Raw genomic sequence first — 27,031 nt, 5'->3', positions numbered from 1 at the left:
GTGTGCTGCCCGGGCCCTGAATCCCAGACGCTCTGACAGGTGGTGTTTTTTTATCTGTCTCTGTATTCCCTCTGCTCTCTCCCCCTTGGTGATTTACCTGGAGACAAACAGAAAAAGTGGGGGGGGGGGGTGGGGGGGGGGGGGGTGGGGGAGGGAATATGACTGACTCAGTGTCTTCTCCAGCTTTTATGACCCTGAAACATGTGTGACTTGAGCATTGACCTTTTATCATTTCATATTGTATTCCATTAATTCACACTTCCCCTTGAGATTTTCCCTTGGATATCTTGCACTGAGGCTTGCTTTTATAGCATGTTTTAAAAATGTTCTGAATGCTGTAGAAACAACCTTGCGCTTGTACAGTGGCAAGCGTTGTGAGTGTGTGTGTTTGTGACTGTTTGTCTGTGTGTGTGTGTGTGTGTGTGTGTGTGTGTGTGTTTGTGTGTATGTGCCTACAAGAGCGTGCATGTGCAGTAATTATCAACACAGTCCTCTCTGTGCCAGGTGGAATGGAATTTAGTACTCTTTGCTCCGCTAATGACTGTTGTCATAGCAAGGTTGATTATAATGCACTGCTGCAGTCACCGTTCCTCCACCGATTAGCATGTGACCTTCGCTGCACTTTACCTCTCACTTTCTCTGCGTGTGTGTCACTCCCTCTCCGTCCTTCTTTTGACTTTCCCCCCGCTTGTTCTCTGTCCTGCGCTCCAACTTGTACTCCAAAATTTGCCGCCTCACTGCCTGACTCAGACCTTCCTCTCTCTCCTCCCTCCCATCCCTCGCTCGCCCTTCTTTCTGTTTTCCCTTCCCTCCCTCTTCCTCTCTCTCTCTGTTCCCCTTTCTCCCCCTCCTACTTTATCACCCCCCTCTCTCTGCACGTCTCACTCCTCTCTTTTTCTTGGATCTTGTCCCCCTTGTCCGCTGTTCCTTTCGCTCCAGCTTCTCCTCCTTTCGCCCTGACTCAGTCCTTCCTCTCTCCTCTCCTCCCTCTCTTCTCTCATTCATCCATTCTCTTATTCCTTTCCTTTTTTCTCTTCCCTCAGCTCTCCCTGTCTCTCTCTCTCCCTCTCCCTCTCTTTCTGTCTCTTTTCCCTTTCGCCATCACTGTGAAAACACTCGCGATTAGCAGCTGGTAGCGATGAAATGTAAACTGGCCATGACTGCGCGGTTTCAATGGATTCGACCATAATCCTGACCCCAATGAGGGACACTTGGGACAGCATGGAAAACACACACATAAACATAACACACACACCTGCGAGAGGCGCAGCTCACTGCGAGCCATAGAGTGACCCCCCCCCCTTACCTATCAGCACCACAGCAGGGTTGTGTGTACTGTACACCTTCTAACTGTACCTGCCACATGTTGCATTTCAACCACCCTGCAAGCAGAGAATAGGAACTCTGTAGACGAGGGATTGGAACCTGTGCCTCGTGCTTTATGAGCCAATGACTGGGAAGTTGTTAATTGCGCCGTCTGAAGTCTTGCGCGTGCGCGTCTGCCGGGGCTTGATGGGGATGCTCTGTTGTTCTCCGAATGGGAACACTCACTTCCCGCTTCTGCCTGACCCAAATTGCAGCCATTTTGCAACATGAGCGTGTGGTTACACGCAGGCTGACGAGTTGATGGATGGACAGATAGGGCTACAGATGGATGCAGGGGCGGGCAGGGAGACACACAGATCGATAAATGGCGGGATCTGTGATGGAGGAGTAAAACACGGAGAAGAGGAAGGGGACAGGTGAAGGTGACACTCTGACTCGTCTCCAACAGCAGATGGAAGGGGGTTAATGCGACCCCACTGGCTCTTCTCTTCTTGTTAGGCAGGGATTGAGTGCAGGTGCCCTGACCTTTGACCCCCGCCTGTGCGTTTTGCGCACGTGGGCCCACTCCCGATCTCCAGCATAATTACCCTAACAGCTCTAATGACTAAAGTGTCATCATTAACACCTGTCTGACTTTGTGTGTGCGCGCGCATGTGTGTGTGTGTGTGTGTGCTTGTTTGCGACAGCGGCACCGTAGCGGTGAGTATCCTGGATGATGTGGCATTGTCTCACTAACAAGAGCCCAGAGACACTACCAGATTCCATGGAGCCTATTTACAGAGAGCGGGCAAACGTGGGACCGAGGCTGGTATTTTTAGCTTCTGCTCTTCATTTCTCATCCTCCCTCACTCTGTCTCTGCCCCCACCCCCCCCTCTCTCCGTCTGCCCTCCGGTCATACACTCTGTCTCATTTTTCTTGTTTTGCCGGGGGGGGGGGGCAGTGGAGGGGGGCGATGCTGGTCATAAAACTTTGCCTCGATGCCGGTAATTTTATTGACATTAAGGGAGTCGATTCTGAAATGAGTGAATCTCTGACTGGTGAGCTCACGCTTAACCTGGGAGAGAGGAGTGGCTGCTGCTGCCTGTGTAGCGCCCCCCCACCCCCCCACCCCACACGCACCCCGAGACAGGTCCTGATGCACAGAGCAGGGTGACTCTGCAGAACGAGGGCCGATCATTTAACTTTTAAAACGCTGAACATGTGACCTGTTCCCCCGGGAGAGGCACACGGTGCAGCAGACAGACAGAGAGGTGGGGCGGGGCGAGGGGGGAGCCGAGAAGAAGAGGCTTTTGTCAGTCCTTTTTGTTTGCACGGTTGCCGTTGGTGTTTGCTGTTTTACAGGTGTGTGTGGGTTTTTTTTTTCAGTTTTCAGTTATTAATTGCTTCTTAATCAGTCGTAATTGCCTCCGCACACGCACATGTGTGCACGGCAATTAAAAGATTTAGGATTTCACTGTGCTGCAGGAAAGCACTGAGAGAGAGAGAGAGAAAGAAAGAGGGGGATGGAGAAAATCATTTGAAGAAAACTTGTCAGAAAGAGGTCACACAAACTAGTTAGGTTGTGGTTCTCATCAATACAGTGAGTATATTTATCAGCGCAAGAGTGAGACAGTGAATGAGTGTGTGAAAGACAGAGAGAGATAGAGAGAGGGGGAGAAAGAGGAAGAGAGAGAGAGTGCCATAAATACAGTGTGTATAAAAGAGACAGTGACTGTGTGAAAGAAAAAGAGAAAGAGGGAGAGAGAGAGAGAAAGAGTGCCATATATTCACTGTGTGTATGAAAGAGAAAGACAGTGGGTGTGTGAAAGAGAGAATGAGAGGGTGAGTTAGAGTGCGTTATGAGTGAATGAGAGGGACAGTGAATAAGAGAGTAAGTGATGGAAAGAAGTTGTGTGTGAGGAAGTGACTGGGTGAGAGAGTGAAAGTGTGAATGAATGAGTGCCAGAGTAGGTATGTAAGATACAGGGTTCACCTGTGTGTGAATGACTGAGTGAGTAAGTGAGTGAATGAGTGAATGAGTGAGTGTGTGTGTGTGTGTGTGTATGTGCACGCATGAGTATGTGTGTATGTGTGTGTGTGTGTGTGTGTGTGTGTGTGTGTGTGTGTGTGTGTGTGTGTGTGTGTGTGTGTGTGTGTGTAAGACAGATTCCGGACCCTGCATGAGAAGGGTGTAGTGTTACCCTGGCTGGCTTTAGAGTCAGAGCCACGCCGCAGAGATCGACCCACCTCGGCTCTTACGTCTCAGTCTGCACAGCGGTCACACACACCCCGCCATGACACACACCCCGCCACACCACACCACGCGCTCACTCACTCCTTCCCCACAGAAACAAAAGGCCTCTGGGCGCAAACAGGCCTCAATGAAAGCCCTTCATTTATAGGGATACATGGCTTCCCACCCCTCAGACACTCGCACAGAAATGGCAGTGAGTCTTAAGCTCGCTGCTGCATGGGGGTGGTGATTTCTGTGTTGAGAGAGTAAACACACCTTGCACACTGTGATAATGCTACTCTTTCTCAAGGCCTCTCACCTTGTCAAACAGCCTGTGTTCGCTACAGTTACAGCGCTCTGCCAGCAGTTCTGCTCATTTAAAGCAATACTTGAATATATACAATAGTAAGGAGACCATGCTGAGAACAACTGAAACCACATCTTTGTTGAAATTCAGATGCCATGTGAGTGTTACGTACAACAGAACCTTGTGTGCTTATGTTTATCGAGTTAAGTAGTTATGCTCTGAGTGTATGACTGTTCAGGGCACCGTACTGTTTAAAATACTGTAAGTAGTTTTAAATGACCAGCGTCTACCCTGTTCTCTAGATCAGTACTTCTCAGATCTGGTCTTGTGTGTTAATTGTCTTTTCAGCCATTCTCAATTAATTAGGAGCGATTGAGCTGTTAAACAAAAGCTTATCTTTATTTGCCGCCTCTACAGAAATCGATTTGGTTTGTGTTTGTGCTGATATGTTTATTAGACATATTTTGGTTAATCTCTTCCCCTTGAACAAGGTGGGTGCATCTGTCTCAGTTAAGCCCAATCAGTTTTCCAATTCATTGTCCAAAGGCCTATTGAACAGCTAATCGCTCTTAATAAATGAAGCTGAAAATCTATACTTATTACTAATGTCCAAGGGCCTGGAATGAAAATGAATGCCTTACAGAAACACCTTCGCTTGAATCTCTCTGTGAGAACAACATGTTTCCTGCAGTCCTTATTTGTAGTGAAGAACAAAAGGCCGATATCTGTTAAATGATGTCAGACTCAGCTGGTGAAGAACTCCACCGGATCAAAACATTTGTGTGGACCGGATATGAGTCACACTGATTAAGACCTGTTTCGTGTGGGACCCCTGTTTCTGCAGACGGCTGTGAGCCACTAAAGTAGTTACCAAAGAAAGGATTCTCCGCTAACGTTTGCACAGCAAGTGTTCCTCATTCCTGTTGATAGAAATTGAGAAATTAAGCAAAAAACATGAGCCCCCGTCTGTCTCCAGTGGTCTTTCTATGCGCTTTGAATGTTGTCTTTTATTATAGTCAGTGGCTACTCTGGGGCAGCAGTGTAGCATGGTGGCAAGTAGCAGAGCTTGTAACCGAAAGGTTGCTTCTTTGATTCCCCACTTTGATACTGCTGCTGTACCCTTGGGCAAGGTACTTAGCCCAGAATTGCCTCAATAAATATCCAGCTGTATAAATGGATAACATATAAAACTTATAACCTACGTGAGTCGCTCTGGATAACAGCGTCTGCTTAATGCCAATAATAATAAACCTGCACCCATTATATATGTAAGCATACAGTCTGAGGCCCTTTGCAGTTCATGGCAAACAGCGCTGGTCTCATCCATCACAGTACTGTACAGTACTGCTGGGGCTCTTTATTCGTACAGCATTTCACCTACAGTACGTATCTCTTACAACGCGGACATGGCCTCCTGGAATTGCCTCTATTAATCTCATTATTTGGGAGCATTACAGAGAGACGAGAAGGACATGGCTTCTGAGTGTAGACTGGTGCGTCAGGCTTTCCTCCGCGCTATCTGTTGATTACGATACCAGCTGCGAATGGGGGGTAGCAGGTGCAGAGCGGAGTGGGGAGATGGAATCAAAGATTTAAAGGCGAAGAGAGTCGACGTGTGTGAGAGAGCTGCCATTCTTGGAGGAGGTTTTCAAATAGCACAATGACAATCGATGTTTAGGATGAGCAATCTTCCCCCATCCAAGGGAGTGGGGAAAAAACTTGATGAGCTTGCTGATGCGGTGCAATTTTGAGCCATGTTCCCCGAACACGGCGGGGTCACCTCTGCTGATCCGGGCCATCGGTTTTGAAGGAGCATTGCATTGAAGCTGATGAGGAAACCGCAGATTGCAAGTGCCATTCCTGAACCTTTACAGATGTCTCTATGGTGACATTGGGCATCTTGCTTTTCTCTTTGCATGTGATTAGGAATATGCTCTGATTGGCTTGTGCTCCATGTGCAGAATACCTAAGCCAATCATAGGTGAGTGTTGATTGTGTCTGACAGGAGGAGAAAAATACCTGTTATATCTGCTGCACCTTCATTTATGAAACAACTTGTCCAAAGCCTTATTATATTGGCATTCATTGGCGTTATATGTACAGTTAAAAAATAGACCCGTCAAAATAAAATAAAAGCCAACTCTATATGTCCTCTAACATATGGTGTGGTGTCACAGTAAGTGTCACCTCCAAACAACATACCACTCACTGGTTTCTCCAAATCAATAAGCGGAAAAAAAATCTATGAACCTATGACCTTTTTGGCAACAGAACAATCTTGCATCACCAGCTCATTGTGTTTACTTAATAAAGAAAAATGAGCAATTCAGTTTTTTCGAATGATCACTGTGCCAAAACACAAGTGGGCTGTTGAGTCCCATTGTTTAAAACAATCACCAGCAACTGAATGATAATAGATTACACTTACATTGAACACATTTGACTCCATTCACAAAGATTTGATACATCTTGACCAATTGGAGTTCAATGGATTGAGTGTTCGTGGAGAAAAAAAATATGCCCAATCAACAGCTCTTCACGTTGAATGTGTTCTCAGCTCTGTACAGCACTTCAGAGGAAGCGCTACTTTCAGAGCTTTTTTTGTTTGTTTTTGATTTAGAATGAAATATCGTTAGCCGGTCAAAGTGGTTCTTAGAGAAAACAGTCAACAGCTGAGCCTGTGGTTTCCTGTGGAGATCTCCCAGAAGCCTTCGTTGCCCCTGCATTAGAAGAGAGTGACTCATTGAACGGCCGTTCCTCTCACATGAAAATTGCCTGTCTCTGAGTCTTTTCACAGCACCGGCTGGACATGTTCCTGTGGTGCGCAAGGGCAATTTTTAATTTACTAATTTTTTTGAGAGCTGTAATTATTTCCTAACTAGTTTAGTTTTTGATCAGAGGAATTAAATTCTCCTCTGTTCTTCCCTTCACCCCCCCCCCCCCCCCATCTTGAAAGAGAGCTTTGGGGTTAGAGAGAGCTGTTAGTTGCCTTGGTGAGAGAAGAAGCAGTGTGGAGTTAGAGCTCCAGTGTGTGTGTTTACTGAGTGTGTGTGTGTGTGCGCGCACATGTGTGTGTCTCTGTTTGCTGTGTGTGTGTGTGTGTGTGTGTGCTGTGTGCGCACATGTGTGTGTGTGTCTGTGTTTGCTCTGTGTGTGTGTGTGCGTGCACATGTGTGTGTCTCTGTTTGCTGTGTGTGTGTGTGTGTGTGTGTGTGTGTGTGTGCGCGCGCGTGTGTGTGTGTTTGCTCTGTGTGTGTGTGTGTGCGCGCATGTGTGTGTGTGTGTGTCTGTGTTTGCTCTGTGTGCGCATGTGTGTGTGTGTGTGTCTGTGTTTGCTCTGTGTGTGTTTCCTCTGTGTGTATGTGTGTGTGTGTGTGTGTGTGTGTGTGTGTGTGTGTGTGTGTGTGTGTGTGTGTGTGTGTGTGTGTGTATGTGCGTGTGTATAAGTGTTATATTTGTATGGGCATTACTGCTAGTCCTCCCCATTGCTTTGCCCCATGTGTCTGTATAATATGGAGTCTTCCTGGGAGAGTGACAGTGTTGGAGAGGGGGACGTATATGTGCTGGCTCCACACCATTGCCTGAAAACCACATCTCTCACTGTCACTGACAAATACAGAGCCTAAAGCAATTATGCTGCCATGCTGATTACATAAAAGCAAGACTTTCTCTATAGATGGGTATTTATGTACACTTATAGCTGTATGATTGAGTCATGTAATTGGTCTGGCATTATCTTTTCCATTAAAGGTAGTAGCTGTATTGCTACCGCTGTTGTCATTCATGTTGATGGTGACGATAAAGATAGTAGTTGAGGAAATAAGAATATAGTGAATATGGCAATACTGAATGTATGAAATAAATCCTATCATGGCTATACTAGCAAAGGTGATCATATAATTAGTACAATGATTATATTAATTAGGACAATAACAATGATTACATTGATGATGATTATAATGACCATAATGATAATGATGATGATGATGATGATGATGATAATGATAGTGATGACCATAACAATAATGCTGTTGCTGACGATGATGATGATAACAATGATGATAACTGTGAATGAAGACTATGAGGATGATGGTGATGACCATAACTATGATGAAGATGTTGATGAGGACAAAAATGTCCGATGAGGAGGAAGATAGCGGCAACGACGGTGATCTGATCCGGTCTGCCCGCTGCTTGTTATCCACCAGCTGTTACACTGAAATATTTGTGCCTACTGCCGTGCAGGGACCTGAATGGTCTGTGAGGGACTTTGCTGCTGTGGATTAATTTCTGCATTAGCATTTCGGATTCATTTGCATCTCCTCTGCTTTGTATTCCCCCCCGTAATGCACTGTGTACGAAATGCATTAGAGAAACAATTTAGGCAGCGCCATTATGTGACTTGGACAATTGAGTTTACCATTAAAAATATCATAACAAAATCATATTAAGCTACAGACTTCAGCCGTCGGTTCTCAGCTGATGGACTGCTTCCCTCCATCATACCCCATGCGTCCGCGTGGCTCATCCTCTTCTCCTTTTGCCGGAGGTGCGGCGATGTGTGCCTGTCTTCTGCCATCTCCATGGTGAAGAGTGGGAGACACAGGACTGTTATTACTGCCAGTATATACTCAATACTCATAAAAGCTGTGCAAACAGCACTGGGAGCGCAGGAAGGATAATTAAAAGTGATCTGATGGGTACGCTGTTCTGAAAATGTATGAATTTGACAGGAGAAAAGGGAGGAATATGGTGGGAGACAATGGAGGAGACTACATCCCCGGTTTCCTCCATCCTCTCCGTTTCCTTTTAATGTAAAGAGTGTGTGTGTGTGTGTGTGTGTGTGTGTGTGTGTGTGGGGGGGGGGGGGGGGGGGGTACCCAAGAATATAAACTTTATAAATGTTTATACTGCATAGAAATAGTCGTGAGAATGTATTCTCACTATATTTTAGAACTATTTTTCTTCAGAGAGATCCGCCGATACCTCCTCTAATACCACAGATATGATACTGCCTTCTAGTGGCCGCAGTGGATACCTGCAGTCTGGGACGACGGCACTGAGATAATGAAGTGAGGGTGGACCTTGTAGGAGCTGTTTCATTCGTGAGTGACAGGAAGTGGTGGGAGAGACTGTGTGGTTTCCAGCACTGGGTGTGGCGGTGGCACTAGACTGAGCGAACAGAGACAGTTGTGACTGCCATTTCAGAGAGTTACATTTTTAGAACAGAAACATCAGGTGTCAGATACATTAAACTGTCCCCTCGCTTCCTTAACAAGCTGTGTGGAGTACTACAGCACACTGAGCTGAACCGCTGTGATAGTTACTGAAAGAAACATTACATGAACATCCTCTGTGTGAAATATATAATATGCAGGTTTATGGAGTGTAGCAATTAAATGTTTGGCAGAGTATATTAATTAAATGAAGCTTTGACCAGTGATTACATAATTATGTAATTGTGTTTACTGAAAATGAGACCCAGTCTGTGAGTTTTGGTTCAAGCCTTTTTTACAGTAAAACAGTGGTAAGAGGCAGTTTGTCCCAGTAGTTGTTCAGGGAAAATATTGCGTGTGTATGAGACCTTCTCTCTCAGACTCATCAGGACTAGTCTGTTGCTTTATCACTAACAGATGCATTCTGAAATGAATCTACTGATTCACCGCATAGTCAGCTAGGTGTATAAATAACGTGAAATTGAATGAATTATAATAAATCAATGCAACCAGATCTAGACACAAGCATAAGATTAATCTCATTGTCTGTACACAAATGAGGACATCGCTAACTGCCGTCGAAGAGATGTATCTGATTGCATCCCCTGTTCTTTGGCACCGGGCCATCTGTCAGTACCTAGCCGTCAAAACCTTGTGCAACAACTTACTTTAATTTGAAATGTCACCCGGGGAGACAAGCGCCGGTGAGAAATGTGAGGGACTAGTCCATCATAGCTGTTTTGCGGTAGCCCCTGTAGGCTCTGAGTGACACCCCCCCCCCCCCCCCCACGCTCCGGTCTGTAATTCTGAGGTGACCTCTTGGCTGAGAGTACTGAGCAATGTACTGCAGTTCAGAGTCACAGCACCCCACAATCTGCACCTGTAGCCAATGGAGGAATTCACAGCAAGGTCCACCCAAGAGGTTACCATAGTAGCCGAGCCCTTGCGCACACTCCACCCCTCCACGTAACAGCCCGACACAGTGTGAAACTACAGCGGGCAGCTGGCGGATTAGCGGTTGAGAGTACACAGCTCTGGGTTTGAGGATCATGGGTTGGAATTCAAGTGGGGCCCTGCTGTTGGCTCCATGTGCAACATACTTCATGCAAACAGCAGTATGAATTGGTAATAGAATGGGTTAATAAAACACCCAGCACTTGAGCAGCCCAGAATAAATACGTAGAAGAAAAAAAAAGCAGAAGGTAATAGAATGTGATGAATATATGCCGTGATGCAGATTATATTAAGTGTGCTTGTGTTACAGGAAGCAGGAGCTGCTAACCATTTCCAATGTGCCCCTTGGAGAGTGCCCTCCCTCGCCCCCCCGCACCGCCCCCCCGACCATGAAGGTAGGCAGGCACTCGGCCCGGATTGCACTGGCACATACTGATCCAGGATCAGCTTGTTCATCCATCATCATTCATCATTAACTTCAGTCATTATGCTGAAATTCTGAAACCGTTTCGAGATTTCTGGTTCTGTCTAGGTATCTTGTGGGGTACGCGAGGCCGGTTTATATTTGACCCTCAGGGAGTTTTGCATCCCTGTCCCATAAATGCATAGCAACTGGTCCTCCAGGTTGGGGGTTTTGCATGGGGTTAACAACCCTACCACAGAAGAAGTAACTGTTAGAGATACTGATACAATATCTCTAGGTATCTTGAGAACAGCTTTCCAGATTACACCCTGCGCTAGAAACGGAGACTGGGGGAGTGGCATGTACAGATACACAGGCGGAAGTGATGACGTAAAAAAAGACTGTCATACAGACAGTCAAGGTGTCACAGAGATGAACAGTCACGTTGGCTGGCCTCACACATATAGCGGTGACATTGACACTTAGCTTCATCAAGAGACCCATGTGGCAGTGATGTAACTCTCTCACCAGTGGCCCAAAGCTATTATTTGGATTGTGCAAGAATAATTTGCTGTGCAGAAACACAATAAACCAAGTCCAACTGAAGCTATGATTAAATTATAAGAAAGCACTTCAACGAGGATAGAATGAACATTTTTTTACTCACAATAGGTGTAAGCAATCTGATACTGCTCAAATAACAAGGTCTGAAATCCCCAAAGCCACTTACAACTGGTTGCATGTTTCACAAAACAAACATTTTCTTCATCAATTGTAACAAATATAAAAATAGCTTACATCATATATTTGGCCCAATATGGTAACACTTGATCATGGTGGAAATTTCGTTCAAATTATTGAAGTAATTATAGAAAAGAGGGATCATCAGTTGATTTCTGTCCTCATCACATTCATGAATGAACTTTGTCCTCTTCTATACAGCTCATGCCTTTGTTAATACTGCATACTGGTGTCAAATAATTTGTGTCATAGCTGGTGCATAAAATAATGAAATATTGGTTTCCTTGTGTTCTTCAGAATCTGAATAAATGAGATTTATTTATTTATTTATCAATGAGAAAAGCTGTACTTCCACTGACATGTCCATATGTTCAGCTTTTAAATGAAAATAGAGAAGCACGTCTTTAGTTTTGGAAATGTCCCCCAGAATGTCTCCAAAACTGCTTAGGCAGAAGTCACAGAAATATGTCATGGGATATTAATTTAGTTTCCATATCATGTCATCATGACTTGATCAAGGGAATGGGCTACCCATGGCACATTGAAATAAGTAGGTACCCAATTTCCTGTATGTGCAAAATTACCAACTGTGACAATGTGGTGTCTCTAAATTATATAATAAACAGCTTTGCATAATGAGTCCCAGTAAATTGGTCACTAAATTCATGCAGTAAGTACCTCTTGTATTTGGTGGTGCCTCAAGACATTACAGAGAAGTCACAAATATTAAAGTCACAATTTTCATATTGCTGTGTCACTCACCAGAGCCCTCTCTCAGCTAATCCCATGCATAATTAGTTGTTGTGACACAAACAGTCTGATCTGAAATACAATTAGGAAAAAATGTCACTGGGCTCCCAGGCGTCAGCTCTGCCATTGGACGCTGTCAGTCTAATGCTTCCCTAATGCAACGTGCTGTACCTGTGCACCATCTGAGCTGGCAAAAGAAGCACAGGAGCAGTCTTCAGTCCAGCTGACAATGTGTGCGTGTTGCAGGCGTGGTGCGGTCTGTACGTGTGCAGCTCGTGAGTGGGTGTGGTCGGGATTGCGTGCACGTTGTACACCCTTTCAGGGGCCACTCCCAATTTTAGCTGTCACTTAGAAGAAAAACAAAAAGAAGGAAGGGCTCTGAATGTGTGCCTTTTCTCACAGAATAGAAGAGGAAGAGTGAAGTTAAAAGGTCAAGGGGAGAGGCAAAAGAGAGTGAGTGTGTGTGTGTGTGTGTGTGTGTGTGTGTGGGAGAGAGAGAGAGAGAGAGAGAGAGAGAGAGAGAGAGATTCTCTCAATATACAGCCTCACTTGCAAGACCAGTTTTTCATAAACAAGAACTCCAGCTGAAAGCAGGACCTGACTTAACTGCTCCTATAAGGTGACTTTCTGACAGGGGGACACAAGCAGCATAGAGGAGGTACAGTGCCGTAGTTTGACCTTCCAAAAGTGAGCGGAGGAGGAGATTATGTGTTTGTATATGGATATGTGTGCGTTTGTGCACATACTGTGTGTGTGTATCTATGTATGTGAATGTGTGTGTGTGGATGTGATTATGACAGCACAGAGTAATTGTAGTGAGATTTGGTAGTGAGAGTGTTATATATGTTCAGTAGGTCTCAGTATTCTTGCTGATCATCAGTAATGTGAGTCTATCACTCTGCCATGGTGGGCTGGGAAGTCAAGCACAGAAGGAGTAAGAAAAACAGCAGCAGTCAGAAGGAGAAGGAAGTGCAGAAATTTCATCCTAAAAGATCAAAACCGAACGGCAGCGCTGTGAAAGCGGAGGGGAAAGTGTGAGGGCGATGATGAGTGTGCTGAGCGCTGCGAATAGGGGCAGCCGCTGTTCGGAGTGCGGTGTGCGGCGTCCCGCAGCTGGGGGCCCTCTGTGTGTGGTGGTGGTGGTGGGGGGCGCTGTCTCCGCACCCCCCACCGTTCTCATCATTCGAGAGTGTCATGCGGCCAGGGAAAAGGCAGGCCTCCCTCAGCACGGAGCAATGGATCCATGCAGTCTGGCTCTCCACAAGAACTGAGCCAGTGAGGTCTCTCTATATGCCTTACACATAAAATGTAATGGATTCATATTCTACCAATATAATGGATTTTAACAATAATGATTTAGCAATAATCTCAGGAAAAGGGACGTAAATTCCAGTTACACCCTTGGCTTTATTATTAATGCAAGAAGTAGTATGCAAAACATGATGTAATTTCTCATGAACTACGTGCAGCATTATGAATGAATGAAGTTCCCACCCCAGCGCTTTTCTTTGGTATGTCGCAATACGAAGGGTTTTATCATAGGTGTCATATGGTGTCCCATCCAAATACAGTAGAAGATAGGAAAGTGTGGCTGATATAAGACTGTCTATGAATTTTCCCAGCAGCAGTCCCTCCTTATCTCTGTACAAATGTAGACATGATGCAGTCGTGTGCTCGGGGAGATAAGACGCGCACACACACAGGGGAGAGGCGAGAGAGAGGAAAAAGAGAAAAAGATTCTGTACCGATGTTTAAACTTAATATTCTGCGATATTGAATGAAAACATTCTAGGGCTATATTGATAACATGTCAAAACATGCACGATAAAGCACACATGCATAAATTTCATCTTCTTTTTTAAGACAGATGCATTATGAAAGCGGTATTATTGGCTGCATTTGTCTTATACTGTACGTGTTTAGACAGGGCAGAGTCTCTGGGGTTCGATATAGATGAGCATCTCCACCGCTCCAGTATGGCGTGGGTGTGGGTGTGGGGGGCTGGCTCGGGGAACTCGGGAGGTCATAAATTCAACCTGAGGCTTCGTGCAGATTAGAGTTACCGAGATCAGATGTGATCCAACTGCAGCGCAAGTGTTGCGCTAATTCGCCAGCGGCTGCGCAGAGTTCCGCCCTCGCCCAGTCTTCAGACCCGCCGCGATGGTGCTGGACTTGCAGCGCTGCCAAACGGGATTACGGTGCCTGTGTGTTGGGCTTGGTTTACTTTTCAGACCGACCGTGTTGATTATACAGCCGGTGCGGTTTAAACATTAACGCAGAGATAACCACTCTCTATGCACGGTTCCTCATCTCACACTCGCATTCGCAAAGCAACCAGGTCTTTTACAGCCGTGAGGTCTGGAGACACGCTGTCAAAATTAGCATCATGTGGTGTTCTTAGAGGTAAGAGATTTATCTCGAATGTTTTTAGTTATTCCAGTTTGATTTCACGCATGAATGAGTTTCAGTGGTCATCAGTGAACTAATTCAGTGTTACTCAGCTGTGTCAATAAAGGCAAAGGAAATGCTATTTACACAGTTAAAGCAACTAAAGTTTATATTATGTAGTTATGTTGACAAAGCGTATTTCAGTCCCAAGAGCAGGGCAGCATTCAAATGTGCAGTACATGTATGTCAAGAATGTAATAACAGTATTTAACAGAGCAGTGTTAATAGTATTGTTTGGTGTAGTGATGGTACAACACAGTAACCAAGATTTTAGGTGTCAATAAAAGAAACTTCAAGAACATGCAGCATGCATTGTGGGTTTGCAGCAGACCTTTTAACCCTAGCTCATCCTAAAGTTTACCATAATTTAAATTACAATTCTCTGTTATGCTGCCCCTTCTCTATTTCTCTGTGTCTGTCTCCCTCTCTATAAACACAATACTTTCATTCATACTCCTCTAATATATGTATTTCAATGCATTCAATGAAGAATGTGTTCTGTTTTATATTATTCTCTTAGAACATGAAATGTGTAGCAATACCAATAAAAGGCACTGTTCAGGGACTGGGACCGCTTGGTTTCATCCTCTTATTTGTATCTTTTCGCCATCTAGTGGTAGGTTGAAGGGAGTGCCATTCTTTTGGGGGGAGCTGCTTTCACTGTTTGGCAGTCAGTGACTGAGCATCTCGGGCTAAAACAATACTAATATCTATCTAAAATAAATTGAAGAAATCGGCAATATACTTGTTTTAACCTGTACATAAAAATGAGTTATTTTTATTCTTTATTTCATATTTTCACAAATTTGGCCAGGGGCTGGTACCTGTTGTGCGTGGAGGCTGTGTACGATCCCGCTGAAGCCCACACCGCTCTCCAGAGCGCTCATTTGTGGCCTTCTGTTCATTCACTTACTCCATCCATCATGTGTCAGCTCATAATGTATGTAGATTCACATCACTGATGAGCTCTCCAAATTAACACTGTGGTTTGGCTTCGAATGTCAGCCTCTCTGTGCTTTAATTTGGGTTCATTGTTGGTACAATCAAGGGTTGAATGAAGTCTTTTGAGCTTTTAATGGAGTAAGAGCCCTCAGAGGGAGGAGAAGGGGGAGGGAACCACAGTTGAGAATCAAACTTAACCCCTCTGCTTCCTCTTTGATTTGCAGTCTGCGGAGTTCTTCGACATGCTGGAGAAGATGGAGGTTGGTCTGGATTTCATTGTCTCATATTAAAATGTAACCATGTCCTACCGCCTACACGTAAAACACAGAATTTCACAGGGTGTTGTGAGAGATGGGTCGTGACTGCAATGGTATGAAACATTTGGTAAACTGGGGCTGATCCATGTCCGCAGGTCAGTCCCCGAGAGTCAATAAAGAGCCTTTGGGACGATTCAGTTAATAAACGCATGCTTGTATTTTCAGTGGCAATCCGGACTCTCTCAGAATGAGTGGGTTTGTTCAATAATTCAACTAGTTCCATAACAGTTCCTTACTGTATGCAATAGAGTGTTCTCTGTGAAGAGACAGACGGATGAGCGAGAACAGTATGCGTTGTGGGGAGAGGTTTGAGAAAACTGGGCAAGGTTTTGGACCAATGTAAAATAAAATAAAAAAAAGTTCTGCTTTATGTTTGTAACCCCATCCCATAACCAGGTCCCAAAGGCAGAGGAGCTCAGAACAGGCTCACAGAGACACAAGGTCTGAACAGCATGCGCTACAAGTCTGTGTGCTAGTGGCCCTTCTCATCGTGAATGTTATCTCAGTATTGGTGCCATGTGATTATTGCCTTTGTGTTCATTCATTTGAGCATTCATTCGTTCATTCATTTGCGCATTCATTCGTTCATTTATTTAGCTTCAGTACTGTAAGTTCCAGGTGTCCTTTTACTGGTCAGTAAATAACTAAAATATGATTAAAAGTAAAATATTATGTTAAATATTAAATATTAAAAGTAATCAATATTATAATACATAAAATTATTAATATATTAAAAAATGTATACATTTTAGATTTATATAAAATATATATTAGAAATATATAGAAAATATAAAATTAAGACTTAAATTGATTAAACATGTAATGAAATATGAAATTCTGAGTTTTGATGTTGGCTTTTTTCTAAGGAATCTACTAATCTTTTGCACTACAGCAAGGGGAGGCTTAAAGGTGGCTTTTAATGAACCTCTTATCATGGACAAGGTGACATTTCATTTCATAGTCATTTCTCAGGCAGAACAAGACCAAAGAGGTCCCACCTCCCTTACTTGCAGAGACTACTACAGGACAGGCCGGATAAAGGAAACATGGCATTTGTATGTCAGCCTGTCCCTGTAGGTTCAGCTGATGGGAAAACATGGGACTCACAGTGTTTTTAAGAGTGATCTGAAATCATGAGCATGAGTCTCTCTGTGTTTGGTGTCTTCGTGGCTTTTAATATTCTTTTAAATTTTATCTGCAATACGTTTTGTGTACTTTCGATATTGACGTTTGTTGAGGTTCATGATTGTCACTTGTGTGTGTGTAAGGTGGCACTGAGCCCTGGCGTGTGTTTTGGGCTGGGGCTAAAGGTATCCAGTGTCTCTATGTCTCATGCTCGGTATATGCTGTGACAGTGTGAATGATTATACCATACAGCACCGTGTACTGCAATGGAAAATTGGTAAGGGATAGTAGGATGAATTCAATTTGTATATGGAGTTGGGTGAATTTGTGGCATGGCCCTTTTTTTTGTATGTGTGTACATCGTAAAGGCAGTTTGATATGTCTCAGTTTCAGGCATTAGTAGAAAGACGAGCAGGAGCATCGCTGGCTTAGTTTACTTGCAGGTTTTCATTTCAGGCTAATGCTGATGCGTATGTGTTTTCAGGGTGAGTGCTTTCCATTCTGGGAAAAAAAAGGGTGAAAAATGATAGGGTCACTGGCTCCAGCTCAGGCCAAACAGAGCTGCCAGCTACATATTCTAATTCTAATTTGATGCAGCTCATGATAATTTATCAAGAAATCTTTTTTTTCCCATGAAAAAAAAAAAAACATCTTTCCACAGAAAAAATATTCAAAGCTAATTTGCATATCAAACACCCCCCCCCACCTGTTCCCTTTGTGTTCGGCCGCGAGGACAGCTTCTCGGCTGCGGTGAAATGCCACAGTGCTTAGACTCAACAGGGACCTTTGAGGCCCAACTTTCATGTCTGGAGCAGTTTAAAACCCTGCATGTAAATTATCCAGTTTGTATCAGCTGTGTAAATGGCAACCAGGAGAGAGAGACAAAGGGAGGGTGGTGGTGAGGGGGAACGGAGGAAGAGAGGGACTATGTGTGCGCACGCGTTCGTCTTGCAGGTCTGACAGCAGTTCTTTCTCATTATCTCTCCTGCAGGATGACTACATCCCCTACCCAAGGATAGAGGAGGTGAGTCAGCAAACACACTGCCTGTTTCACCTCAGTGTAGATAAGAAAGCATAGAGCCGCACATCACAGCTGCTGTTTTCCTACCTCTCTGGCCATAGATGCTATAGTCCTGCCAATACTGCCACCACTGATAACTATTACATGTAAATAATAATTTGTTTGTGTCTTCTTTGCAACCTACCCCGCGACCGGCTGCAGGTCCTGGAGAAGGGAGGCCCGTACCCCCAGGTCATCCTGCCCCAGTTTGGGGGTTACTGGATTGAGGATGTGGAGGCTCTCGTCAGCACCCCCATCTCCACAGACAGCAGCTTCTGTGACGAGGACGACGGGGGAGGGATGAGTCCGGGGGGGTCTTTCGGGTACCGACTGGAGTGCAACAGCACAGCCAGGGCCTACCGCAAACACTTCCTGGGAAGGGTGAGGACCGCGTGGTGACCGTTTCACTCTCACACGCTACAACTCCGGGGCGGCGGTGTAGCATAGTGCCAGTAAGGGCACTTTGCTCTGCTACCTCGTGTCACCTCCCGAAATACAAGAGCAGCATCTCTCGGACCCGCCTCGTCTCAGTTCTTGCTCCACACTGCTGGAATGAGCTTCCTGCTGAGATTCGTAGAACAGACTCCCTGGGTGCCTTCAAGAGAAAGATGAAAACTCATCTCTTCAAGCTTTATCTCTAGTCTACCTTCCTCTCTATCTATCTTATCTGTCCCTATTTTCTCTTTTAAAAAATGCACTTTGCACTAGTGTAGCAGTTAAGGCGGTATCCTACTGACCTCTTGTAGTACTTTTCAATAACTACTCTTAGCTTTGTGATGTGCTTTTTTGGAAGTCGCTCTGGGTAAGAGCATCTGCTAAATGATGTAATGTAAAGTAGTGGTTAAGGAGCAGGATTTGTAACCAAAAGGTTGCCAGTTCGACTCCCTACTGGGGCACTGCTGCTGTACCCTTGGGCAAGGTACTTAATCCACAATTGCCTCAGTAAATGTCCAGCTGTATAAATGGATAACATTGGAGGAAAAAAAAAACTGTAACTGATGTAAGTTGCTCTGAAAGAGAACGTCTGCTAAATGTCAATAATGTAATGTGATGTAATGTTAGCATTACGGTCAGCCTGGCTCAGGTCTGCCGAGAAGCAGTGAGGTCATCTTCTGAGATGGACTGAGAAGTGATACACTTGGGCTTTCAAGGGGGATCCGCTGGTTATTAAGGCCCTGGTTTCACATGGGCAGAGTCCTGCAGCTCAAGCCTATTTACATGACATTCATTTAGCAGACACTCTTATCCAGAGTGACTTCCAGCAGAAGAGAGCAGAAGTCTATCCATCCAAGTCGAATGAGCAACAGTGTCAGACGAGGCTAACAATACTCGCAGACCAGATAGCGTCAGCATGAGACCCAGGGTCAAATCTGAGCCGAGTTGCTTGCTGACAATGACCAGGAGTCTGTAGCAACAGAACACAGTTGGCTTCGTTTCCACCGGGGTAGGGTCGGTTTTGTTGGCCAGGGAGGGTTCATTTCGCCATTGTGGCGTGCTGTACTGGCTCATCGGGCACCTGTAACCCCCTCAGATGACATCGGTGGAGATTCATGTACTCCACTCGGTGTTCCTTCCATTGTGGCACACTGTGGCACCCGTAGTGTGACAAATAGCTGTTGGCCACGTGTGCGTGTATCGCGGGATTACATTCGTCTCACTTCACCACCTCTGTGTGAGCGCAAGAGCATGTGCGAAAAGACAAGCCTGGTGCAGTAAAATTTGTAATTCTAAACTGAGTATTCTAAATCAGCATGAAGAAAATTCTAAACAAAGCGATACACGTAACGTTATATTTGCTTAGCAGAAGCTCTCATTCAGAGCCATTTACATAGCTTAATTTTTTCCCCACTTTATCCCCCTGTACAGCTGGATATTTACTGAGGCAATTTGGGCTAAGCACTTTGCCCAAGGGAGCGACAGCAGTGCTCCCTTGGAGAATGGAACTAGCAACCTTTGGAGTAGGCGCCCTGCTTCTTACCACTACGCCTCTCTGCAGCCGTCTTTAATGCGTTTCAGCACTTGACGGAGCACTGCACAGCTATACAGCACAGAATCAGCCTTTTAAAGATCAGCTTGAATGCGGTTCGATCCTGCAGATCAGCTTCCGCCCATCGTAGTCTTTATTACGGCCCCAGCGAGGGCTGCCGTGTCCCTCCTCTCTCTTTAGCCTGTCTTTCTCTCATTGCAGGAGCACATGAATTACTACTGCACAGCCAGCAGCGCGGGGAATCTCATCCTGTCCCTGAAGCACGAGGAGGCGGAGGGCCAGGAGTTCCTGCGCATCATGCTCAGGTAGGGCAGCTCACGGACCTGCACACCTGTGCATGGTGCTCAGATACAGTATACACCTGCACACCTGTGCATGGTGCTCAGGTACAGTATACACCTGCACACCTGTGCACACCTGCACACCTGTGCATGGTGCTCAGGTACAGTACAGACCTGCACACCTGGGCGTGCTGCTCAGGTACAGTATAGTACATCTTGGAATTGTGTTCATTTAAGCAAATCTTGGACCTGAGCCCCAGACAGCACAGACAGCACACTCAGTGAATGAATACATGGAAGAATGTGAAGATATGAATAAATGTACTAATCACTATTCATTTTATATTCATAAGGCATCTGTGTGTGTGTGGGCGTGTGTGTATGCGTGTGTACATATTAATGTGTGTATGACTGTCTCTCTCTCTCTCAGGTCTCGGACAAAGACACTCTATGACAGGATCTCTCTGGCAGGACTCACCCAGCTGCCCAGTGTACCACAGATAGCAAAGGTTCAGACCCTTTCATGTGTTTCTGTATCTGCTGTATTCAACTGTATGTTCCATTGTATTGCACATTCATTCTAATCCAGACCTGCCCATGCTGAATACTATGGTTTCTGTTTTGTGTTTTCAGCTGCTGTGTGATGATGTCACAGGCCTGAAATTCAGTCCAGTTCTGTACCCTAGGGTGAGTACAGGTTAAAGGTTAAGGGTCAAGGGGGTTACAACTTACATCCACTATCGACTGCTACAGTACTGCTTTGTGAGAGAGCACTAAACTCAACAAGATTCTCATTTTCTGTTTCACTCAATTGCTTGTTGCATAATTGCAATGCAAAAGAATTCATTAAAAATGTCATAAGATCAATTAACTTAAATGTCTTCTTATCATATGAACAAAATCCTTACAATTTCCCTCTAAGAACTCCAGCAGTTTTCTGACTCACACTCTCCTGACTCACACGTTTTGTCATAATGAAAACACTTAAAGCATTTAATCTAATGTGCCCCAATTAAGAAAATGATTTTTAAAAATTATGTTTTCAGAATGTTTTGATATTTCTTTTTAGTGGGTCATTGATTTTAACACCAGCTTATTTTAACTGTGGTGGAATATTAATAATGATATTAATATCACAGGTATTTATTGTGTTTTGTTTGTGTGTGTGTGTGTGTGTGTGTGTGGCAGGGCTCCCAGTTGATTGTCAGCTTTGATGAACATGAAGTTAACAACACCTTCAAGTTTGGTGTCATCTACCAGAAGTTTGGTCAGGTGAGTATGACATCACAGAATGGGAAACTCCAAACCTTTGGCAAATATAAAGTAAGGGATTTTTTTTTTTACATTACATTACATTCATTTAGCAGACAGTCTTATCCAGAGGAATTTCCAGCACAAGAACAGTAGTGTATTCATTCAAGTTGAATGAGCAGCAGTGTCAGAGCAGGCTAACAACACTCCCAAACCAGTGAGTGTGAGCATAACACTATTCAAGCTCTACCACAAGCTAACTTGTACAACCTGAGTAGACAAGGGAAGCTAAGTATGCTATCATACATCAGTCACTAGATCACAGAATCCAAAACACATCTCAATACTACACATGAAATAAACAGCAAGTAATATAAGTAGCAGGGGTTAAGGGGTGGGGTTTGAAGTGGAACTGAGATGCAGAGGTGGGTCTTCAGTCAGTGTCAGAAGATGGCCAGTGATTCCACTGTCCTGTCCCCTGTGAGGAGTTCATTCCACTACTGATGGACCAGTACAGACAAGCATCATTCCAATACAGACAGGGATAATTTTAATGTCTTCAGTTTGACTGAAGTCTCGTCTATGTGGTACCATTGACAATCTGTTGTACTACAGAACTCCGGTACTTTCAGATTTGCCTTTATATCAGTAATGCATGTGCAATATTACCCCCCCTCTCCACCCTCTCTGTTCCTCTGTGCTCCCCTCCCCACCCCCCCTCGCCCCCGCTATCTCTCCGCTCACAGACCTCAGAGGAGGAGCTCTTTGGAAACAACGAGGAGACGCCCGCCTTCGCCGAGTTCCTGGCCTTGCTGGGGGATTCCGTCGACCTGCAGGACTTTAAGGGGTGAGAGCAGTGTTGCGAGTGACCCACTGAGCATCAAAGAGCGCCGTCAGCCGTGAGAACCCTCACCTGCGGAGATGAATCTGCCGGTTCGGATTCATCAGCAGCTGTCTGACAGCTGAAGCAGCTAATGTATATGCAATATGAACAGAGTGATCATTTCTCATATGATGTAATGTGTGACAAGCTGGGCCACAAGCTGGTAAAACTACACGAGCACTAAAATCTTTACATAAACATATCTTAAGCCTGACAGCCACCACCATTGCAAGGGTTTAATCATCTGAGCTGGGAAAACTTAGTGACGCTCACAGACCTTGTCTTGCTTTTAAAAATCTACAACGTGTGGCCCCTTCTCCGCTCAGGACCTTTATGACACAGAAAACACACACTAGCAAAAAGAGGAGCCACAAGAGGAGACTGTATTATACCACTAAAAACAAGCAAGTTTAGCCAATCAGCTTTCTTAGTCCGAGCCTCATGGTACTGGGGCACAATATTGTTGCACATAAGAAATCACACCAGTTATCGTTCCCTTAGAAGTCACTTAAGATCATGGCTCATTGCCAATTGGATATGTCAGCGCAGTACTTAGACTAAGGAAAATGCATTCAAATGGTGATGTTAATTTGTTTTTGCCCTGTCACCCCTCTTAGTGTTTCTGTAGTCTGTTGTACTGTTTGTGCCATAGATCAAACCTTGTAGTCTTCCCTGTTAGTCTTTGCTTTTGTTTTTCACTGACTAATTCTGTTGGGTTTGCCCTGTCTGATATATCCTGCTGCTCATTGTATGGTGCTCCTGCATCTATGTTTTGTGATATTTAATGTGCATTGGCTGTCACATGCCTTTTCATGTTCTGTGTTCAACATGTTTTTTATTGCTTGTAATATCTTTTTTAATACCCTTTAACTACCTTCCCAGGGACTGCAGATGAAAAGTAGCCTTTTTGGCTAATTCTGGCACATTTATACAAATGTTGATTAATGTGCACTGTCCTTGTCAGATAAACCCAATAAAGTAAAGAAAATGCAATCATTTATGTGATGATAAAATATCACTGTCACTAGCTGAAAATAATGAGATTTAATTTTTTTTGCATTACCTCTCAGCATTCAATTTATATTATTTTTCTCTACAGAAAAAAAACTATTATTTTTCAGCATATTTTGATTTGTATCAGAGTTTATTTTAAGAGGGGTGTCCAGCAAGCAGGCCTGAGGCATTGCACTAATTTGAAAATGAACAGCTCTCATTGCATGTATACAAAGTAAGCAGCAATGGAGTATTAAGTTGTATTTATGATTGTCTTTCAAGCTATACTTCGGTTTTCATTTGTGGGAATTACTTTCCATTGATTGGTTGTGGTTGTGGAGTCAATATTTAAAGACAGTCGCTAAAATAAATTGATTCCTGACAAGCCCACTCATAAGAATAGATGTACTAGGTCTGTACTGCTACAAAAGCATTCATTTGTTCATTCCTTCTTTCATCTATGTTTTACGTTAATTCTTCCCCTCTCTCTCTCTCTGTCTGTTCAACCCCTGCCTTCTCCAGTTTCCGGGGTGGTCTCGACGTGTCCCACGGTCAGACCGGTTCGCAGTCCGTCTACACGGTCTTCCGGGACCGGGAGGTCATGTTCCACGTCTCCACTAAACTGCCCTACACAGAGGGAGACCCACAACAGGTACCCTGCCAGGGTGCACCATAAAAAGCTGCCTGCACACTCTCAGATATTTTGAACTATAAATATTTTAAATGATAATATCAAGGTAAAGTATTAAATATTTCAGAAAAGTACATTTCCAGCCAAATTATCCAACAGTGAGAGGGTGCACTGAACTCACTGCAGTTCCTCTCCCCTGCAGAATATCAGACAAAACTGTACAGTATTCTTACTTTTCTTACAGTATTCTTGAATTTCTCATCTCAAAACTGTTTCCTACTAAACTATACCAAGAAAAATGTAATCTAATGGTTTATCGCACTCATTATCTCTACCAGCTAGATTGTACCTTGTCTGGCCCACCATTGAAACCTGGTCATGCAAAACTTCTTATATTGTTGACTCTTTATGTGGTTTTTTGCCTGTGCTGTACTCTACCTCACTTGTAAGTCACTTTGGATAAAAGTGTCTGAGTAAATGTAAATGTAAACTTTTCTTCACACCCCCAGCTTTATTCTCTCTCTCCCTCTTTCGGTCCTTCTGTTTAACACCCCGTCTCCTCTCCCTCCATCTCTCTACCAGCTCCAGCGGAAGCGCCACATTGGGAACGACATCGTGGCGGCGGTCTTCCAGGAGGAGGCCACGCCCTTTGTGCCAGACATGATCGCCTCCAACTTCCTCCATGCCTACATCCTGGTGCAGGTGGAAAACCCGTGCACAGAACACACTACGTACAAGGTACGCAGTCACGGCAACCGCTGCAAGCGTGCACGTTCATTATTAGTATTGCTCACGCATTTGGCTGATGTTTGGGTACTGTTCTCTGGTGTGACAGGATTACATTTAGCCCAGAACATAAGTACATAAGTACTGCAAGAACAAGGGAAAGTGTATAGACTAATGAGCAGTCCAGTGTCCATGAAACAAGAGTCCGTGTAAAAAATGTGGCACTATATAACCAATCAGAGACAAGCATATACATAGTCATGGTATACATATTAAATGGTCACAAGAGAAACATTTTCTAATTTCAAGGCATGTGACAAAGAACCATAATAAGAACCACAGAAGTAACACAGGAGTAACCACAAGAGCTATGTAAGCTTATATCTCACTGAAATATACAAGCTCAGCGCTGATCTTTAACACTGCAATAGATTTCGTGTGCAGGTAAGGGAGGTGTAATGATACACAGTAGGCGGAGGATATGTTCTGGTTCTGGCAATCAAAATACAGTCTGAACGGGTTGGTTTTGAGTCGATTGCAGAAGATTATGAGAAGTCATGCAGTTGAGATGGTTACAGGTAGTTCCACCCATCACTCAGGGGCCAGTGGGGGAAAGAGTGAGTTTTAAATGCATGGCCTTGGCAGACGGGGATTAGCTGGCGACAGGTTGCCAAGCGACAGAGCTTACATTGGTATGTAGGACCCTTAAGTGCCTGGAGGGCAGGCACCAGGGTCTTGGATGTGATACCTGCTCTGATTGGTAGCATTGGTAATTGGAGAGAGAGAGAGGAGTAGGAGAGCTGAGGTGGATTTTGTGGTGTTTGCGTCAGTGTTCTGAATGAGCTGAAGCAGTCCTCTGGTGCTGGCATGTAGGCCAGCCAGGAGGGAGTTGTGGTAGCCCAGACAGGATAGTGCAGCCGATCAGTATCTTTAAAGAAGATCACTGGGACTTCTCCTCATCCTGCTCTCAGCACACAGCTCTCAGTGTCATTGTGTTCAAGCGTACCTGTCCCCCGACAGGTGTCTGTTACAGCGCGGGAGGACGTGCCCTCCTTTGGCCCACCCCTCCCGAACCCAGCTGTCTTCAGAAAGGTGAGGAAGCCAGACAGCGCAGTGAGACAGAAGTCTGCCTCACTCGTGGCTTTCACTCATTCGCTGAGTGATCGTGACACTTGTCTGACGGAAGCCTCTCTGACCTCACAGGGCCCAGAGTTCCGGGAGTTCCTGCTAACTAAACTGATAAATGCGGAGAACGCCTGCTACAAGTCAGACAGGTTCGCCAAGCTGGAGGTGAGAGAGGGAAGAAGTGTACGAGCGTGTATGCGTGTGCCTGTGCCTGTGCGTGTGTGTGTGTGTGCGCGCGTGTGTGCATGCATGCATGCGTGCATGTGTTTGAGTTTCCATTGTGGATCTCTCTACCATGTATCAGACATCTCTCATCTCTGTGGATGTGCCCTATGTGTGCATAGACAAAAAAAAAAATTCAGTGATATCCATGTGATGCGTGCGTGCGTGCGTGCGTGCGTTAGGGGAGAACTCGGGCCGCACTCCTGGATAACCTCCATGACGAGCTGCACAGGCAGACGCAGGCCATGCTGGGGATGGGCATCGGCTCAGAGGAGGACAAGCTGGAGAACGGCAGCCATGGGGGGCTGCTGGAGTCCTTCAAGGTAAAGCCTGTCTGTGCTTTTACCCAGAATTCTGCTGGTGCTGAGCTCGCAGTGTCATCCCCTTTATGTGCCTCTGCTGGCTTACTTTTTTACAACTCACTGCTACTGTGTTACCTTACAAAAACAGTTTATGTACACTTGAATATGAAATATTCAATAACGACAATAAGGACTATATTTCTAAAAAATATCAGAGATTATTCATATATCTTTTAATTCTACTTTCATATGTGCAAATATGTACTTTTATTGTACAATGTACAAAAATAAACTGTATTTCACAGTATATGCTATATTCTATCCGAGCAAATGTATGGTATGAATTAAACCTGCAGTAATATATGATACATATGAAACCTGCAGCAGCTGATTTCCTGGCAAGCGTGGGGTGGGGTGTTACACGTGGTGTTACGAGTTGCCCGTTTTGAGTCATTAGTGACCTGACCTGGCATCAACAAAACTGACATGCATGTACATTGCAACAGTTACATAAACACTGTTTAATTCTGACAGCTGGTTGACGACAGACCTTTTAAAGGTCAGCATTTCATGGCTTTAATGTCGTATAATTACTCATTTAATCTCCCCTGTCTCTCCTTCTCCTTCACACTCTCTGCCATCCATCTTACGTGTTATTCCTCACCCCCTTCTCTCGCCTCATCACCTTCCTCACCTCCCCCCTCCTCCTCACCTTCCTGTCCTGTTCTCCACCTCCCTTACCCCCTCCCTCTCCTCACCCTCTCCTTCTCCTCACCCCCCTCTCTCTCCTCACCACCTCCCTCTCCTCACCTCCCTCCCTCTCCTCTC

General features: G+C 44.8%; 1 protein-coding gene across 8 annotated transcripts in view; it reads left to right on the top strand.

Moving 5' to 3' along the window:
* Window positions 1–27,031, top strand: part of LOC118774082 (rap1 GTPase-activating protein 2-like) — a 72,609-nt gene that overhangs the window by 39,196 nt on the left and 6,382 nt on the right. For 5 of the 8 annotated variants that reach the window (XM_036523199.1, XM_036523198.1, XM_036523201.1 and 2 more), the window contains 15 exons: window positions 10,327–10,411; window positions 15,525–15,560; window positions 16,014–16,058; window positions 17,734–17,766; window positions 17,965–18,183; window positions 19,991–20,094; window positions 20,501–20,579; window positions 20,704–20,757; window positions 21,259–21,342; window positions 22,068–22,168; window positions 23,720–23,849; window positions 24,411–24,566; window positions 25,575–25,646; window positions 25,758–25,844; window positions 26,084–26,224. In XM_036523199.1, the coding sequence (XP_036379092.1) occupies window positions 10,327–10,411; window positions 15,525–15,560; window positions 16,014–16,058; window positions 17,734–17,766; window positions 17,965–18,183; window positions 19,991–20,094; window positions 20,501–20,579; window positions 20,704–20,757; window positions 21,259–21,342; window positions 22,068–22,168; window positions 23,720–23,849; window positions 24,411–24,566; window positions 25,575–25,646; window positions 25,758–25,844; window positions 26,084–26,224 (1,426 nt within the window). Of the gene's footprint in view, window positions 1–10,326; window positions 10,412–12,425; window positions 12,569–15,524; window positions 15,561–16,013; window positions 16,059–17,733; window positions 17,767–17,964; window positions 18,184–19,990; window positions 20,095–20,500; window positions 20,580–20,703; window positions 20,758–21,258; window positions 21,343–22,067; window positions 22,169–23,719; window positions 23,850–24,410; window positions 24,567–25,574; window positions 25,647–25,757; window positions 25,845–26,083; window positions 26,225–27,031 lie in introns of those variants that run through there. The other 3 variants (XM_036523204.1, XM_036523200.1, XM_036523206.1) reach the window with 3 other exon arrangements.

Source organism: Megalops cyprinoides, chromosome 3 (assembly GCF_013368585.1).
Source record: "Megalops cyprinoides isolate fMegCyp1 chromosome 3, fMegCyp1.pri, whole genome shotgun sequence".
Classification (NCBI taxonomy): Eukaryota; Metazoa; Chordata; class Actinopteri; order Elopiformes; family Megalopidae; genus Megalops; species Megalops cyprinoides.
The sequence above is the reverse complement of the archived record's forward strand: the minus strand, read 5'-3'. Positions and strand labels throughout refer to the sequence as shown.